Source organism: Scophthalmus maximus, chromosome 19, assembly GCF_022379125.1.
Source record: "Scophthalmus maximus strain ysfricsl-2021 chromosome 19, ASM2237912v1, whole genome shotgun sequence".
Classification (NCBI taxonomy): domain Eukaryota; kingdom Metazoa; phylum Chordata; class Actinopteri; order Pleuronectiformes; family Scophthalmidae; genus Scophthalmus; species Scophthalmus maximus.
The window spans coordinates 5,824,434-5,844,771 of NC_061533.1; the positions used below are offsets into that span (position 1 = coordinate 5,824,434).

At 41.3% G+C, this 20,338-nt stretch overlaps 1 protein-coding gene and 1 long non-coding RNA gene across 3 annotated transcripts in view; one reads left to right on the forward strand and one right to left on the reverse strand.

Moving 5' to 3' along the window:
* Window positions 1-4,559, forward strand: part of tmem8b (transmembrane protein 8B) — a 33,914-nt gene extending 29,355 nt beyond the window's left edge. For both annotated transcript variants that reach the window (XM_035640746.2, XM_035640747.2), the window contains exon 13: window positions 3,469-4,559. In XM_035640746.2, coding sequence (XP_035496639.2) covers window positions 3,469-3,804 — 336 coding nt within the window. In that variant the 3' untranslated portion in view covers window positions 3,805-4,559. The remainder of the gene's footprint in view (window positions 1-3,468) is intronic.
* LOC118314354 overlaps window positions 1-20,338 on the reverse strand; it is a 43,131-nt gene that overhangs the window by 18,715 nt on the left and 4,078 nt on the right. The gene's annotated exons all lie outside the window — the stretch shown is intronic.

The following is a 20,338-nucleotide window of genomic DNA, read 5'->3' on the forward strand; positions in this document are numbered from 1 at the left end:
AATAAAATAATGAATCAGGGAAATTAGAGGCATGACATTATAACGCTATAAATAACATGAATATGAATGTACTTTAAATGGTATAAAAAATGATGCAATTATTAGTGCCAAGTCATAATTCTCTGATTACAGCTTCTTAAATATGTATATTTTCTGGTCTCTTTGTTCCTCGTTGGTGTTTGGACAAAACAAAACATAATTTTGAGGTTTTGGAGAAGTACGATCGAGAAGTTAATCGAGAAAAATAATCAACAGATTAATCAATAATGAAAATAATCGTTCCTTGAAGCCCAAGTATTTCTACATGTCAACACAGACACTATAAAAATCTACAGCTGCTCTACAAGGTATATATATATTTTTTTTTACCCTGGATGAAACATAATTATTCCAAGACGTGGCGTGTGTTTGACATTCATGAACAAGCTTGTTCAAACATGGGGATCAATCATGTCAGCACTGTCCCTCTATTGTTCCTCGTGCAGGCGAGTGTGTACGTGAAAAAAACAGAAAGGAAAAACCTTAATCCATCATTCACGCTAACACGGTACTGGAACATGTGCATTGCTCCAAAAAAACAAAACACGGAGGAGTTCCGGCCAATGAAGCTACTTTACATTAGCATCGCAGGGGCTTTAAAAGTTTTGCAGCCTGTGGGTATTAGTCATGGCTTGTAGTTCCATTATAAGTCAGCTTGTACTTTCAGTGACTCTTCGTCGAGTCATAATGTGCTCCCTGAACTGAGAAGATAAAAAATAATAGTCTTTCGGGGGCAAGGTTTTTGAAAAAAACAAAACAAAAAAAAAAAAATAGAATCCTTTAACGCCGAACCTTTTGACATGAGTTTTGAAAAACAAGGTTCGCGGCTTCCCTCGGAGAAAGCTTTGCGCTGAGTGTAGTGTGGGAGTTGTCTTCCTGCGAGCTGTGAGGATCCTATAGAAAACAACTGCACTAAAAAAAGCCCGGTTGAATCCCACCATGTAAGCCCCTTCTGCCTTTCGCACCAAAGGTGGGGGGAGCGTATTTTAACCAGAGATGAGATTCTTTTCATTTATTCTTAGATTTAACAAGAAAAGAAAAACAGCTTTTCAGAATTCGTGTGCGGCGCCACTGTGTCATTCAAATAAGGGTATTCAGAGATTTACATAAAGCCACTGGCTTCCGCTCTTTTGGCTGGTCCTCTTTAAGCTTTGGCACATTTGTAATTCAATTATGGATGGCTTGTTGACATATGTTATTTTATTAATATTAAATCCATGGTCTGGTGTATACAGAATGGAAGGATACACTGAAACAGACAATCTCTGACGATGAACCACAGTCTCCCAGGATGCATTACTAAATCCTGCATCGCAGCTTTTCCATAAAAAGCCCCACAAAAGCTTCTGTTAACACGAGATCACTCGGATCTCATGCTAATGTTGCGTTTTTCTGAGATAAACCTGGGCCCCCGTGCTTTGATTACTTCATAATTTATCGGCTGTTCAACAGCGTACACATACATCTGCATTTCAGCATTCTGCCCCCTCCCCGAGTATGAGTGCGGCACATTCTCGACGAGAGCTCTTTCATTTCAACTTGTCATGTTTCTGCAAAGCCTGGCGTTCTGAATGTTCCCAGACGCAAACCGAATTAGATCAGTCAAGCGGAGGGCACAGAGCGTCTGCTGCTTTCGCAGGGGTGTCATGAGCGGTGAGAAGACGAAGAAGTGGAGACGCTCAAATTTTTGCCTGTTCCAAATATCCCTTAATTCTCCACACGAAATGAAGTCCCTGACTTACGCATGAACAGACCATCCAGGTCTGAAAACTGCTTTGTCTTAGCTCAAAGAAATATGCCATTTCAAAAGGGATCGGAACAGCAAAGCACATGTCGTGTTTTTGTCACTTCTCCTTACATAAATTTCTAGTTTTTAACCTAAAATGTGTGTAAACATGAAAACCTTTTCCCTTCACGATTCCAGCGGAGGTAAAAAAGAAAAATCTAATAAAGAAATCCGTGATCAGTTTTTTTATAAAGCATAATGACAATAAAGACCGAATAGAAAGACCACGCCACCGACGGCCGTGGCCCCTGACAGAAGGAACGAGCGAATGATTGGGGGTTGAACAAATTAAGACGTTGACGACCGCTCGGTGCCAGACAAGAGCGCGGGCATCAATAACAGGATAACTATAAAGCGGCGGGCGGCCAGTCACTGATGAGCAATTTGGAAACATCTATCAGCCCGATTATGATCATTGTGATGGGCTTTACGCTGCGGCGGGTTGGCATTATTGCACATTTCCGACTTACGAGATTTATGAAGAGCCCCGTCGCTCGGATCTTCCAGTCAAAGAGAACTGCTCCCTCGCGGAAATCCCATCGGCCTCCGTTTCTGAATGGCTGCTCCCCGTGTGAGCTCCCGCTCTAATATCTTCATAAAAAATCAACCATTACGGGCTTTTTCTAAGGGTCCTGTACTTTTCCTTATAATTCTCTAGAAATTGAGGTTTCTTGGAAACGACAATTTCATTTGCGACTAATTACAGGGAAATTTGAAATCGTACGAAAATTGGCACGTTCGATTTTGGACAAGGACGGCGTTATTCAGATGGATTGAAGCTCGCGCAGCAGACAAACAGGCGGAGGCTCGTGCAGGAGCTGACGGGAACGCCCTCCCACATCTCGGCGGCGCGCGGCGCTGACCCGGCGCTTCGCGAAGGTCAACAATCCTGTCAGAAGGTTTTCTCTGATTTTTTTTTGAGTGTTGCTGCATAATTTCAGCACCGTTTCTGCCACGGGAAACTGAGTTCCTCTTTCAACATTTTCTATTGTTGTAGCCCGTTATGTCATTGTCTCGTCCCCTTTTCTTTTCGCCGACGGATCCGAATTCTTTCACAGACGTAGCAGTTCCCGGTGTTGACGCGCTGAAACGAATTCGTGTTTGCTGCTGGGTTTTCTTTCACACTGCAGTTTGCTAAATGTGACACTATACTTCCTAGTACATTAAACCCCCAGTTCATACATCAAAAGTATATGAACGAAACACACAAACACGCCCAGAACCTTTACTTTACAGACAGACAGACAGACAGAAATGTTATTGATCACGAGGCAAAATTAAGAAAATAAAACAAATGTTTTGTTTTCAGGTTCTGTAAATTTACTAGTAAGCCAACAAATAAGACAATAAATCAGTTATGTATTTGTTGACGTATTTGTTTGTTTTGATGTACTTGGATGGATCTCAGTATTTCAAGTAACTGGCATAGTACAGTTCTTAGTTTATTAACAGGTCCTATAAACTAACCATCATTTCGATTAGTCTTCATCAGGTTTACCCACTGAAGTTGTTATCTTGACACGGTTTCTTAAGAAACCTCTAGAAGAATCATTTCACACTAAGACGACATTTTGAACGTTGCTGTTTTAAAACTCGTGCGGTGTTGAGGTTTTGAAACAACATGTGTTTGTTGGCCCCGTCAGACGGTGCGCACCATCCGCCGGCGGCGCTGCTACCCGCCCACCTGGAAGCGCTGGGTGTTCTTCCTCTTCCCGGGCACCATGATCGCCACGTCCGCCGTGGCCCTCTACGCCTTCGTGGAGACGGAGGAGAACTACTTCTACATCCACAGCATCTGGCACATGCTGATCGCGGGCAGCGTGGGCTTCCTGCTGCCGCCCCGCGCCAAGACCGACGCCAAGGTGACCCCGCTGAAGCGCCGGCGGGGCTGCGGCTATCAGCTGTGCGTGAACGAGCACGAGGAGCTGGGCCTGGTGGACCCGGCCATCATCTCCATCAACAGCATCTGCACCAGCTGATAAACTCCCAGCCTTTTTACCTTAGAGACACTCCATTGCCTTCTTTTACTTGGGAAAATTCATACACGGGAAATTAAGCCACAGAACTTGAAAAAGTGATGTAAATACTTTAACGTGACACATTGGAGTTCTTTTTATTGTTTCTGTTGTTATTGTTGTCATTGTAATTGCTATCGACACAACTGTAATTATTATACTCTATAGTTAAAGTTGTTCTGAGGAATTGTGGGTGTACAGTGACACAATGTTTGTGAATATTTAAAGTCAAAGCTGGAACACTGCTGCTATCTGACGGTGACTGTACAACTGCTTCTGTTGGTTATTTATTGGTGGTCTCTCGAACAGGCCAGTTATTTTACTGTCGGGACACAGGTCGGGGGGGCACATTTATCAAGGGCACGGCTTTTTCTGAAATTCTTTTGGAATATATCTTTTGCACTGAGACACACAAAAATGTTGTTCTGTAAAATTTTATAACAATACGGACTACAGCGGGCATCACAAATGTAAAAACCTAGTCGTCGTGTGGAATGTTAGACTGTCCTTTTTGCAATGTTATCGCTTTTACACAAACGTGCTGATTGTTCTTTTAATGGGAACTATTCCAAAGTCCAACTGCCTGTTGAGAAGAGGCGAGGAGCGGGAGGCAGGATTTACTTCACAGACCTCAAACCAAGACCTCACCTCCCTGTTCCTTTTTCTGACAGGACCTGTGACACCACATTCATAAACAATAAATGTTTTTTTCTTTCTTTCTTTGCCTCGGTTATCGCTCCTGCTTTCGAAGCTTTTAAACAAAGTGCAACTGGTGAGAACCTCCCGCAAAGACACCGTGCCACCATTCCTGGCCCCTTTTAATGGAAGTATGGTGGTACTCAGCCGTCAGCGGCGTCCTCCCAGGAATAGAGCGAGAGATAAATAATTCTCCTACAGAGCAGCAGCAGCACGGAGGCGGGCGTCGGAGCATACAGATATCCAGCCTCTCGGTGTTCTTACGTAAGGAAACGCAGAGCTCTGAGAGTTTTATGAGTCTTTGCTCTGTTCTTTATTAGATGCGATGCATCAGCAGCTCCTCGATATGTATCACTCTGCCTGTACACATCAGGTCTTTTATATCAGGTTATTCAGAAGGAATTCATTTTTTTTTGGTAAATGCACATACAAACGCCTCGGAAGATTGGAGGCCTGTACAGTCTTTTAATACAGCTGAATTCCCTGTGAAGCTGTTCCCATGCACGTTTTTCTGTTCCTGACGAGAGACGAACAAACGAGTCTGAAATAGTGACTGAAACTTGGCCCATGAATACTACATGTCACCCAGCAGAAACGTCTATGCCATTTCCGAGCTGCTGCTGCTCTCTGCACTGCTAGAATCCTGATTTCAGTCTGACAAGATCAACGCACACTCGAGTTTTCAGAGACAACAACTGTGCCATGATTGAAGTTGAGAGAGAGAGAGAACGTCTGAAGCTCAGTTAAGTCAATGTCAGCGGCTGTGCGTTCAATTGAACGGCGCTTACATATATACCCCAATATACGCCCGTCATTAAAATGATCAGCTTGATATGGTATAGTGCTTGATCACGTGATCGTACAGGTGTAGGAGCCGAGACGCACTGAGTACAGATTGGGATCCGATCGGCCAAACCACCTCAGGAGCTGCCATTGTCAACAGACACGCAACAACTAGGTGGGCTGTTCCGAACCAGCGAGCTAACATCCAATAGCCAGTCAACACCCTACTCAGTCCAATTCTTAGTCCTCACATTATTAAAAGAAGATGCCACAAGACGTCTCAAAATGCAGTCATTTTCCTCTGTAGCTGCTGGATGTTCATCTTGTTATAATTTTTTTTATTTTATTCCATTTTAGATTGTATTTTGTTGAATCTTATTCTTATTCCAAACTTGGCTCGCTCCGTCTTTTGGCTGCAGTAACACCCGAAATTTCTCCCAATGGGGATCAATAAAGGATTATCATATCTTATATCCGTTTTTAAGACATGGCAGTACAATGTCAGTATTGTGTTCATATTGGTTCTGCTGTCACCAATCGGGCAAAACATTAGGTTTATGAATATTCAAATAAATATAAAAATAGATGTTAGCGGAGATATTCGTGGGAATTTTAGGGGGGTTGAATCAAAACAGGAGCAAAGATTCCCATGTCTAGTGATACAAAAATAATTTGCTAGCAAATCATTTGGATAGAGAAAAGAAAATCTAATTAGTGTTTGTTTTTTTCAAAAAAAGGATAATTTTTCGAAAAAAGGATCCTGCTGATATTGAACGGAATAATAAAGAGCCATTGAAATGCAAAAGGGTGTGTTGCTAGATCAACACAAACCTTTGTGAGGCTCTACAGTAATATTTTAGGTCAGTCTCATGCCACTTCAGTGGAAAGCCAAGTAATGGAAACTCTTATAATAATAAACCCAACATTTCAGGTGTGGAGTGCACCTCTCGGTGGGAATATATATATATATATATATATTTATATATATATATATATATATATACACACACACATATATAAAGGCCTGTGACTGTGCTTAATGAGACAAATTAGACCAAATATGACAAGGTCTCAGATATTGAAATTTCAAACGGTTTATATCCCTGTAATTCCACCACACATGAAATCAAAGCAAGTGCCTTCTTTGTATTCATGGATTCTTGGCTAACATATCTAACAGGATTATTACTCTGCCAAACCGTAACCTACAGCACTGGAGCAATTTCAGCTCTGCTTGTTTCCAGGGCGGATTTTTGTCCTTGGATAAATCCTGCGGCTACTGTACAGAGCTGGAAAAAAAATATATGGGCCGCACTGCATGTGCTAAAATACAATATTTGAACGCTAGCTTTTTAATAATAATTCAGAGCGATTTAAAAAACATTCGAATAAGGAGAGAAGCGTCACTATATTCAATACTAGTGATGTTCTAAGATTCAAAAAGCAGGAAAATTGGAACTGAATTTGAATGAACCAAAGCACAATAACACAGCAGCCATGCAGTTCTATTGATTGAATGCTAATTAGCGGTACATGTTGCATTACAATAGTTCAGAGAACGCGGGTTTACAAATCGACCAAAGACGGCGAACAGACTCTCTCAAAGAGGAACAATAGATGCTCCCCAAATTGTATAGTTGTACGTCTGTCAGAAAAAAGAATCTGGGAACCACTGAATGCTGAGGAGGCATCGGAGGCTCTTGAAAAACATGGCAAGTTATACCAAACACAGGCTTCGGGGAGAAAAAACTACAGCTCAGCTTTCAAATTTACTCACTTTTGAATTGAATTGACCACCTCATAAACAATAAATACGGCACATCATAAGCCTCCCAAAGCTGGGAATTATGGCAGAGAAATGCAATTTGGGCAGCAAAAGGCCAGAACACAAAAGACGCCTGTTGTGATCGAAGGGGCAGAAACGCTTATTGATGGACAACTAATAATGAGTCCTGCCTCTTTAAATCCAGAGGGGTTTAGATTTGAAGAAAGCCAAAGGATGCATAAACCTGTAATATCCGTTGCTTGCCATTATACATGTTTGTCGATCTGTAATAATTCCGGCGACCATCTGGTGCGAGTCCAGTGTTTGTTCTGCATGATTGCATAGCAACCAGGAAATATTAGGTTACTCTAAAACACCAGATGCACCCCAGGGTGCAAAACACCGTCCCATCATGATGCTGGGTTAATTTAGTTAATAAAGAATCTGTTTCAACTTGGAAGGACGCACGTTGTTACAGGAACTCAATAAAAGACTGCTGTTTTTATTTCAAATTTTTTTTCTCTCTTTCTCTATTCATGATTTCTCAATTGACTTTTTTTCGCGGAGACGTGAAAGCGTTTCCTCCTAACTGTGTTTCCAACCGGGCGCAAATGATGGGCTGTTCCTGCGCCTTCATGTTATCACTCACTTTAATTGAGCCTGAAACAGTAACAAGCCTCATTTGCCTCATGAGCCAGACATTCTGCATGAAGCCGCGACTTAAATATAAATGAGAGATTAGCGAATGTCCACGAGGGAGATTAAAAAGTTAGGCGAAGGGAGCGAAAACCAGTAATGAAGTGGATTCGGCCGCATGCGGCTCTGTCGGAGGAGGGAGAGCAGAGGAGCCTCTGCAGCAGCGAATAGCACAGAGACTGAAGGGAAAAAGCGAAGGTTCTTGAGTTTCCTCTCGGCTGCTGAACTCGAGGTTGCAGTTTAAATACTGTTCTGGGGGAAAGAAGCCCGGCAGTGAAGATACCAGGTAATGGCAGGAGGAAGGAAGTCTGCCGAAGAGTTTCAAACCTCCACCGAGTGGGCCGATGCACATTAAAGCACCCATTTTGGATTTTGCGGGGGCTGGAGTGCATGGGGGGCATGTAAAGTCAATGTAAAGTCAATGCGCAGACTCATATCTCGAGTGAACACTGTCCTGTCTTGTTATCCCTAATGGGAGTCAGTTCACAATGTGCAGCCACTTCCTGCGGGTCTAATCACATCGTTGCTTATACAATGTGCAGCCAAATCCATATCACTTATACAGGTCCCCAGGCCAAATCCTGTTGTTCGTCATCTCTCCGGGATCCCGGTTGCGGCTTTATTAAATTTTATTTACTCACCTCAGTGACCTATTTTAACCTGTAAATGCTTGCTCATTGCCTTTTCATGGTGTGCTTAGTTTTTTAGCCAGACCAGCGGCACGGCCCCAAGGATGTAGGGCCTTGCTGGTCTGCCAGTCCACGTCTTTGGATCAGACTGAAATATATATCAAACAACCGCAGCATTAATTATGGTAATATTGTTACGTAGACGCACATGGTGCCCTGAGGATGAATCCTATGCTGACCTACGCGGGATTGACATTCGTGGTTGTGGGTGAAATGTTTTGTAAAGGATTACAAATTTGGTACAGACATTCACGTCCCCACTCGGGATGAAATGCATCCACTTTTGATGATCCTCTGACTTTTCATCTGATGTCATCATCGGGTTTGAATTCACATTCATAATTCAATAATATGTGTGAAACTTATAAGATTCCCCATCAGTATGACACGCTAACACACGCTAAATAAAGATGTCGAACATGGCAAACAAAATAGCCGCAAAGCGGCGTGTTAGCATTTCCACATTAGCATTCAGGTCAAATCACCCCTGCGTCTATAAGTAGTGGTGAGAGCAACTAATTAAACAACAGTTTATATAGACATAAACATAAATCTCATTTTTAATCTCGACCATCCAAAGAAGGAGAGATAAAGGGCCAACAAAGCTGATAAAAAAGAGGGAACATTTATTTCTTCCTATAATTGCATTATAATTCAGCTGATATTAATTATTCAGATGCTTTGACTGTTTTTGCACAAAACGCCGCAGCATTAATGCCTTTTAAGACCTTTATTTCCTGGGATTTTTTCTTTTTCTACATAATCCATGATTAGGTTACACATTGATTTGGACATGAAGTACAAAAAACAGAAATTAGACAAATGGATATTGCATCAGAGTCTTTGTTTTCTTCCATTACATTCACACACAAAACCTCAAGTAGAAGTTTTTTTATGCCACGTGCGCATGTTGAATGCAGATTATCCAACTTCTGTGTTCCATTTGAGAACATTGGTTCTGTTATCCTTAATTAAGAAGGAAAAATGTTATTTTAAAAATGATTGCGGGGCCACTCGTAGATCATCAAATTCATCATGCGGTCTTTTAAAGAGCAGAATATTGTTTTGACTAGGCTTAATATTTTACATTCTGATCATTTCAGTGTCACACGAAATTGAGGATGAGTGTTTTAAAGTCAAGCCTGAGTGGAGGAGCGTATAGAAGAAAGGCGAGAGAACTGTCAAAACAAGGCCGATCTAAATAAATAGCTTCACATCTCTGATTTGGCTGTGTTTCTGCTCCTCCTACGGATTGCTGTCAACACATAGTGGACCCAAACACATCAAGCAGACAGCCTCGCCGTCTGATGGGACCCGAAAGGTCATGCTACATTTCAGATGCTGTGTAGAGAGAGGGATCGGCAGAGCGTCGGCGCTGGGAGATTTAATAAACTCTGTCGCGGGGTATATACAGCGCGTAGTCGTACACACAGACATCTGTCACGCAGGATCAAATGACGACTGGCTTTTTGAAAGCGAGATATAAGCCTCGGGTTTTGTCGAGTGCTAATGATGCTCGCAGTTTCTTAAGATACAATCATGTTGCAGCTTGAAAATGAAGGACCCCTCGTCTTTGTAGTTCAGTCTCGAATTTGACAGCTGCTGGACCGAATGACTCGGGCTTTTAATTATCACCCTTTAGAGTCAACGCTCTATTGTGAGTGTTGAGACGCCAAATCTTTCCTTGTGTTTTGAAGTTGCGAGCAAGTTAACAACAAAGAATGCAGCAAGGGGCCTTCATAAAAATCAGTACTTCACAGAATTCTTTTTTGAAAAAATGAACTTGCAATAAGCGGCGGCACGATGATGCAGTGGATGGAACTCTCTCGCCTCACGGCAAGAAGCTTCTGGGTTCGAACAAGGCGTCCGGCTGCAGCCCTTCAGCGACGAGTTTGCATGTTCTCCCCACGGTCTCAAGACATAAAAGATATGGTTAATTGGCAACTCTAAATTGTGAATGTGCGCATGCCTATTTTGTTTGTTCGTTTTGAATATCAATTTCTTATAAAACTGATCCAACTTTGCAGGGTTGGATCATAGATCATAATTACCTTTTTAGGGTGACAACCAGGACTTAAATTCTCGGCGATCGGTGTGCGTAACGCTGCAACAACAACAACCAATCACTGTATCCAACAACATAGCTATAGCCTCCGCGCTAACATGCCATACTAGCTGTCAGTGCATGTGCCCTGTCAGGGTTTTTCTTTACATGCTGCTATATATTCGTTGATTGTTAATCACTGATGCATATGTAAACAGCTCGTCAAGGCGGAACTAATTAAACTCATTCATGTACTGTTGGCTCATCACATTTATAACATTTAATCATAACATATACTGAGAAGTGTCTTTTTTTTAAATCAGAAAATGTAACTACCTGTCAGATAAGTGTACAGTATCATTCAATAGTCGCCTCGGAAATGTAAAGTGGAGAGCATAAAATAATAAAGATGAAATGTATTATTATTATTATTATTAAAGATGTGCATCTAAAAATCACAGTCTCGTTATTTTAACTTTTGCTGGCCACCGGCTGCTGTTCTTGATGTGGTGACAAATAAGTTTTAAAAATTCCCAATCTTTGCTAAATCTTCCCATATGAGCAAATCTCCTATTTTGGGAAGGATTTCAGGTTCAGCTTAGGGCCTGGGGGCAGCAGTTTTAATGGCCTTAATATTTGCAGATTTATTTGAAATCTCGTGATATCTCATGAAAAAAAAATTGAAGATATAGATACAGATATATATTGATATAGTCACTGACAGTGATGAAGCAGTTTTGGTTTGTTGACATGTACAAGGATCATGAGATGCAACTAAAAGCTGCAAAACTATTTAATGGACCTTTGAGCTTTGATTGCTTTTTTTACACGTCTCCAAGAAAGAACTGTCAACTCCTTTGCAAAATACTGGTCTACAATATAAAATAATTTCACCACATTTTTTATCTTTTAATATAAAGTGGTCCAGCAACATGCTAGTGCAAAAACACTGTTAATAATTGCATTGGATCCTAAAGCATTTCCCCTTCGTCTGTGGTTGCTATTTCACATCATGAGACGCATCTGTCTGTTGCCTTCAGGGGCCATGCATTATGCTAAATACCTAAACCTATCAGCTCACAAACATATGTAGGCTGGTGCCAGCTGCTGAGTGTTATGAAATTAAGAACATCACTTTAAGTTACACGATTAAATAGACTAAATTACTTTTGACAAACTTTTTTACCTGCTGAGGTAAATATTCATGGGTGATCACTGTGTATCTTATACAGTTTGCAAAGTTTGAAGATGTAATTAACCCCTGCATGTCAAAGTGTGTAACCTGTAATAATATTATATATCTTTAATAGTATCCAATTTTTTTCTTTTGAAACTTCTGTTGTTTTGTCATTTCCTTTATTAGAAAAAACTACATTCAAATCCTGTGAAATTATTTGTGTAGCCATCAGAGTTATTATAATTTTTTCCTTTTGGATTCAGTGCTTGTTACAGGCATCATAAAATAAAGCTCCCCTGAAGCTTGAAGTCAACATGGCAGACAGTTTTTTTTCTGGTACTCATCACTCACTGCCTTCTCGTGGACGGCGAAGTTTGATGCGACCTGTGTTGTGATCTTTTTCGCAGGGTGTCTGTCACTCATGTCAGGCTCATACCTCGCGGCCACTGAGGCTACACTCATGCCACGGGCCTTCAAACTGCTCAAACCATTTTTTTTTATTCATTTCTTTCTCCTCTGGATGAGGTTAGATGAGGGTCTTTTCATGTGATTATAGTTTGAACGTTTTAGCCACGTCAGGCTATTATCCAACAATTATTCAAATTTTGGTCACACATGCATTCCCAGAGAATTAATTACTGCAATTTTTTGCCAATCTGACTTTTCCCTCCAGTCTCAAATTTTCTACCGACATCCCCAGAGGTGTCTCTAGATGAATTTGGCGATCCCTTGATTTTCCTGTAGAGTTATTATGAGGTTTGCATTTATTTTCAAATGTAAATCTGCAACTACTGTGATGAATTTGGTACAGACACTCATATCCTCCTCCGGACGAATCATAATCATTTTGGTGATTCATTTTAATTTGTCTTCTGCAAAAAACAACAATGACAATCCCATTGCCACAGACTTCAGTTTGTTTGTATACATACTTTGTGGTGTACATTAAACAAACATCCATTACCAGTAAACTGATAGTGGTGATGAAACAACGACAGCATCCGATCAGATGCCGTCTCTTTTACTCTCTTTTCTCCATTATGTCCCATTGTCCTTCAGTCAGCCTCATATGTCTGCTCAACTGGGCCAATTGCCATTCATTTGAGAGGTCTGGAAGGTAATATGATTTACGACAAAATGTTGGACTATGATGTTGTGTACTTTCCTCAAATGTGCCACATAAAATTTCTACTCTCTAGACAGGTGGTGATTTGAGTAACTGTACTGTTAGTCTGATGCGCGTGTGTGTGTGTTTGTTTGTGCACTGCAGCTCCCATGACACTACAAGTAACTATGCCTTAACAAGCTCCACAGCCAGCATGCAGTTCCACTCCTGTGGAGAGCACAACATCCTGATTGGCTCATTCCCTGCTATGAGCCCACAGTTTTCCCAATTAGGGGCTCAGAATATTGCTTTGGGAGGTGAGGGATGGGGGTGCGCGGCAAGTCGGGTCAATCACCGGCTCGAGTCTGATTCAGAGCTGAGCAGCTTGTTGCTATTTCCGTGGGCTTCTCGGTGGAGATGGTGGTGCTGGTACACGCCGGAAACACACAGTGTTTTGCAATAGCAAATCTCTTTTTATTTTTTTGGACAGTTCAGAAAAAAGGCTGCAATCCCCCAAAAAATCAGGAGTCTGATACCAAGTGGCAACCCACCATGACGTCGTCACCCATTGGCTGGTGAACTTGCCATTTTGAAGCCTCGAGTTTAGCATTTTTAGTCAGTTCCATCTTGGTTTTTTGGAACCCGATGTATGAGCAAGGGTTGTGGGGTCTAACTGAGAGCTTGTCCACTGCGCGCCCACCTACACCTGCAACCACGCACCGATTGGACAGTACTCGCTTTATCATCTATTTTACTCTCAATGACATCACAATTTACAAAGTGCTGTATTGAAAAAGACTTGAAACTAGAGATTGAGACCATAAACCCCTCATGAAAATGTTTACTGACATTATAAATCAAGTGAGAGTCTCTATATTCTCGTAGACTTCTATAGAAACTGAAATTATAATGTAGAAATTCTCATCACAGAGAACACAAGCTTCAGGCACTTCAGGCATTGGCTCCACTTTCCAGATCTGGTGACTAAGTTCATTTTTATATACAGTCTATGATACACAAAAAATATCAGCATTTTTTGAGAAGTGGAAATATGCCAAAGCTGAGCCGGTTGCAACATTCGCTTAAGCTGCAGTCTGGAGCGTCTTTTTGGCATTAAAAAGAGCAATATTCAAAAAGATTGAGTCTGTTCCACACACAATCAGCCCAAGCAGTCCTCGGTCTCCTCGGCTCTCAGGGAAACTTCAGGGTGTTTTGTGGCAAAGACTTTTTGCTGAGGGTGCGACATCTGGTTTGGACGAGCAGGTGGAAATGAAGTCGCAAAGCAATTAGAAGCAAAAGAAGAAGCGGACGGGGGGGGGGGGGGGGGGGGCGTTAAGTGGGTGGCAAAGTTAAAAAAAGAATTCAACACATGTTCATAAACAGCTCGTCGAGCAGCATGTGACGATACAACCACTCGCTCGACAACGCAGAGAAGCTTTGTGGGACTTTTCACAGGTTTGGTTCCCCAGACTGCACACATTGTTTTGGCAAACTCCTTTTCTTTTGGGTTTTTGGGTTCCAAACCTTTTTGGCTTGTGACCCCTTCAACAAAGCAGTTTCTAAAAGAAACACGGGGATATGGGTATGTGTGTGAGGTAATCATCTCTTCTTAGACTAAATCATTTCAGAGGTGTGGAGATCCCAAAATTCCAACATCTATTGTGTATTCCCCCCCCCCCCACAACATTATCAGATGTAATTCTTGATCTTACTTATCATTTGATCCCCAATTAACAAGAAGTTATTTATCCGCGTATTCGAGATCTGGATTAACAGGTAGAGCATATTTCACTGTCCACTGTCGATTTTAAAAACCAACTAGTTTATCGCAGCACGCAGACATTTTGTTGGCCTGGATTTCAGTCTTTTATTGCTGGGAGAGAACAAGCAGTCAGGATGTATAATTTCACTTCATCTGCGCTGGTAATGAACACAGGTCCACCCAAGAGGTGCGTCCTTAGCTCACTTCTATATTCACATTTCACTCATGACTGCATTGCAAAATATGATAGGGACCGCGTCATTAAATTTGCAAGCGGCAAAAACTGATAGAGGGAATTCAGAATAACGATGAGTCTTTCTCCCAGAGAGGAGTTTGGGTGACTCGCGGAGTGGCGGAGTTAAATTAAAAGTTGGTTTTAAAGGAAATTGTGCCTGACTTGAAGGCAAACAGACAGATTATATTTTCACTTTATTAGACATTTAAATAGCCAAATAGCTTTACTGTCACACAGGTTTGGCAACAACTGCAGCTGGTGTAACAGTCTAGATGTCCACATAAAGTCTCATAAGAAAACTGCTCTGATGAGACTGGAGGTTTGCGGACAAGGTCATAAAAAACTGAACATTAAACGGCTCTGGAACACAGTAGACACCTGTGGGTGTAGTTTAGGTGCCATGATAGACACACACAAACACACACACACACACACACACACACACACACACACACAAAACCAACAACGGGGCGATACAGACTAATCACCCCCACTCTCATCAAGTACAAGCTATCACTGGAAGTGTCACTCGGACAGAAATGTAAAGTGTAAAAAACAGCCTTTACTCTCTCATGCTGTTTTTGAAATTTGTTGCACCACTTCCCACCGTAACAGGTTACTGAACTTCATTGACAGTTCAAGTAGTTCCTGTATTTGCTTCATCAAGTGCTTTTAATCCAGTTAATCCTTTTGGTGTGTCCTGTCTCCTGCTGCCGTCTCGCTATAGCGATGAAAGAGAACCAAAACTAAAAGAGACATTTAAAGACATCGTCGTGCTGGCCTCTCACGGCTTGTGTCATTTATAGGTCAACATTTTATAGACCTGATCAAAAGACGAGAAATAATTGACATGATTAATGATTAATCGAAATCAATAAGAAATATGAAAATTGTGCATAGGGTCATGCTCTCTGTGATGACATCACAAACGTTGATTGGCTGTGGAAGTTTTTATCCTAGGAACTTCACGCAAATTGTTGGTCTCGGTACAACAGCCACTTGTTAAAATCCGGACACGTGCAGGACACGTACTATGATGTGATATGGTCTCAGACATTAATAAGCGGGCTGCAAGATGTCAGTGATGTGATACGTTACTGTACATTACTATCACAAGTAATGTAAATTTAATGATACTAATTAACGTGCAGACCTACTTTGTAAAACGACAATATAATGAGAAAGAAGAAAAACATTTAACTACATCATCCACATAAAAAAAACAAAAAAACATGCGGAAGTCATCGTTCAGCTCATTAGGGATCACTTTTGCTGAGTGAACGGGATTCGCTTTGCTGTTTGGGCAGATTTTTAATGTGTTTCTCGCCTTAGGTACCGGGTTGATTGTAAAACCTCAGCCACGGTCAACCTCTTTCATGCAATACTCCACGTTGTCAGCAGCACGCACGTCGAGCTCAGGGCGGACTCCAACAGAATGAGAACCAGTTCCCAGCACTAAGATATCTACAAACAGAGAACATGATCGATAATGTCAAAGCCTCGGCAGCATTTATATTTTTTGTTAGATAAGCACATCATACCTAGATTTCTTCCTTATGATTTTCACTTTAAGGGCAAAGGCATATATTGTTGTTATGAAAGCTGCACTAGGGACTGTATTAAAAAAATCAGGCTGTAACGGCTCCTCAGCCTGTCATAAATAAATAGGCAAAAGACAATCATCTTCTTCACAGACACCACTCCTTTAAATTGCTCACCGACGGGACCAGTATTTTTCCACATGCAAACACCTTCAAGCTTTAAGTTGAAAGGCAGACTGGAAATGAACGTGCAGGTTTTCATCATGGCAGAACAATGTGAGTCCACTGTCCATTTGGTGCATACGAATAAAAAAACTGCTTTTTATGTTTGATATTTGCCAGGTCCATTAGTGTCTTTGATAAAATATTAGCTGCATATATTTATATGTATGTGAGACAGTGACACTGTACAGTCCCACTCACTGACTGAAACATGGCTGAACAGTGCATATTTCTGTTAATCTCCAGCTTCCAGAACCGGAAATGCTGCTGTTTGACAAACTCTGTTCATAATTATCTTCAAGTGTATTTGCTTAATATTGTAGACAAACTTCTCTTTTCTTGAAACTGATCTGAAGTCTGGTATTACTTAAGAACTTTCTGGGGCTGATTCTGTCAATATTGTCTTATTAGCTAATGGCCTATTTTATTCCTACATTTTAGTTTGTGTCGTTTTTAATCTACGTCTAATGTTTTATTCTGACACTTTGAAAGTCATTTTGTGGTTACAAGTTCCATGGTAGCTCATTCTTTTCATTATTATTCAGATGTTCATGCTCTTCCTATTGGTTTAGCAATGCGATCCAAATATTCTATATGTATATTTAGATTTCATTCATATTTACTGCTTTCCTTCACATCTTTTAATGCTATTCATAATTCAGACGGGACCACTTTAGTCGAAAATAATGAATTTTGTTTTATTGCAGTACAATATATTTGGCAGACCAGGTTACAGCTAAAGCCCCTGCCCACCCGGCAACAGAACAAAACAGGCATCAATGTCAACAGCATGACATTGATTGAGTCAGATACAGCATGAAATGGGGACGCCGGGGCAGAGATCGGTTGCAAAGCCGCTTGCGGAAGAAGCAGCAGCTTAAATAAAGCGCCCTGAACAAGATCTGCCAATTGAATGCAGAGAAGGTAATCAGCTGAGTCATCAGCTGATGGCATGGACTGGCATAGAGAGCTGCTGCCAACAGCTGATCTTCACTGGATTGTGGCTGAGCTGGATGTCATGACCTGCCTGAAATAACGCTAATGCTCAGTTATTGTTGACGTTCATATATATTTTTCTGCTACCATTCGTGTTGTTCCGCCATAATGACCCCTTACTATTTTGATCTATTGCTACGACTAGTAAGAGCGACAAAAGTACAAAACGGTACAAAATGTTCAAGTTATTGAGTGATTTAAATTAGTGATTCGTCTGTGCCTGGGTTCACTCAATCCCTGCATGTTTGCTCACTGAACTGAGAAATGAACTGAGATTTGTTCTTATCATTTGCTACCAACTATATGCACTTGTAGGAGCAAAATGTATATGGACAACTGATGAACACGATGAAATACTTTTTGTGTGAATACGTCCTAAGAGTCGACAACCATGCTAGCAGCACAGTGGTGCTGTAATTTGAACAGAATGGGAAGACATCTTAGCACGTAAGCATGCACTGAGGCTGCGTACTCTCAGGTCCATCCGGATCCACTCCAACACCCAAAGTCACCCAAGTCCTGTGGCACTCAAACAAGGCCCGACCCAACGCACTTAGTATTTGGTTCCTCGGGACTGAGTGGAGCTGTTAAGACTTCTAATGAGGGAACCACCATCGTCATAACGACTTATCCCGAGGGAGACATGAATGAGTGCGCCGATTCTCCTCTTTTAGACTACAAATTCAGTCTGAAACACATTAAACGCACACACAGTCCGAATGAGAAGTCCCAGTCACATAAAACGTCCGTGAACGTTTTGCACTGTGAGGGCTGTAAAGAGTCAGGCTGCTTAGTATAGGACCCGCCGCCCCAGAGAGTAACTGACTTTTCAAACCGTCTCAAGGGAAAGTAATCAGGTGTGTGGATGGGTGGGAGACGCCGAACTTTCTAGGTCAAGGAAAGTGAATCCCAAGCAAGCTTTTATTTAGAGCAACACGATTTTCTTATCTTGACTTGCCAAAGCCATAATCATATTGTCACTCCACAAGGCTGCCACTATTTATAGGCTTTTCTATTCCTATAACCAGCAAAGTACCACGGAAAGTAATCATCCTCCAGTCATAAAGCAAGCCAGGCCATTAACTTTGTTGCTGTCCTTCATTTGGGGAAAATTAAAATTTTTGCTTTAATTTGACCAAACCTTTCTTAACAGCTGGATGTGTTGTTATAATAAATCACAGTTTTGTCTCCAAATTTTGAGCAGCTGCATAAGGAAATAGGCGACATGGTGGCTCAGTTATTAGTTTGCATATCTATACACATGTGCGTGAATATCTTTTGGATGTTGTCCAAACACATTCAGGTCACTCTCATCACAAATGTGTGCGCGAGTGACTTTCAGCCCAGATGTGATAGTCTTATATCCAGCGCCTGTTGGAATATACTTCAAGCACCTGCACACCAACAAAACAATGATTAATTTTCTGTATGGAAAATGTTTTCAACAGTCATGTCACTGGTATTAGCTAAATATCATCGCAGTCATTCTTCATTTCCCCTGACTGATTCACCCGTCACTTTGTATTGTTGCAAAATGCCAAAATGTCTACAGGATCTTCGCGTTTATTTATTCTCTCACCTCCCTCAGTCTTGAGATCCTGATGAATCCCACAACACCTCCTACGTCCTCTTTCATCAGTAAAAAAAATGCTTATATTCCACTTCAGTGTATTTTGTTTCGAGACTCAGCCAACTCCTGCTCAGGTAGTCAGCGGCACGCAACTGCAGATGCAACAAGACAACTATTTGCTGTCAAACTATATTCAATATTACATATCAACGGTATACAAATATGGCTGTGATATGGCTGTATGATATTGAGAAAGAGCAGTAAAGGAAATTAAAGGGTTGTTTTTTTCTCAAAATGGGTCTCACAGTTCTGTGTGACTTTGGATTCATCACGTTGTTATAGAGATTTAGGAAACTCAACTCAAGCAGGGTGAGCTTCCTCAAGCTTTCAAAATAAGATTAAATTTCACACAAATGACTTAAAATCCTTATTGTTTCTGAGTCCAAACAGAAGTTTCTGCCGGCTAACCAAACAGCTGCCAGTTGATATATGCGCCGTTGAGGCAGTGGGTGGCTGACAAGTTAGCAATATATTCATGCAGGTACAAGTAAACGAGGGAGGATGTGTCATCTCCTAAGGAGTTTCCGAAAATACAACAGCTGAGAATCCTCTGGACTATTATGAGGACAATGGTCAATTTACTTTTGATGGTCAACCTTATAACCCTGTGTAGTTGCAAAAAATAGCTTATGTATGGTTTTATTTATTTTCAAAGTGTAAAGTATAATAATGATGATCTGAACTGTTACTGTACCCAGAGTGAAAAATACTTTCATCTGTCTGTAAGCTAACGAACTGTTAGACGATCAGGCCTCCTTTAAAGTACAATACAGTGGTCTGGGCCACAGCTTGTCAAAAACTTGTGCTAAATTAAGCATAATTGTATCTCATTAGAAATATGTAGTGCATTTGCATATAGCACATGCAATACTGTACAACAGTGCTTGTTTCTTAACTTGTTTGGGCTTCAAATCTGTCTTACAGTATATCAAACTGATGTTTTCCTATTGTGGCCTGTCACCTCAGTCTGAGTTATCTGGAGTCCCAACACACAGCACTTAGCAAGTGTTCTTCGAGTGCTCTCTTGTAGATTTAAATGGACAGCCCGTAACCTTCTGCTTTATTGGATGCTGTGAGTGTCTGTGCCAGGCATCCGGCTAAATGACTTCTATTTCCACCTAAACCCTGTAATAGTGCATAAGGACCTCTGCCCACCA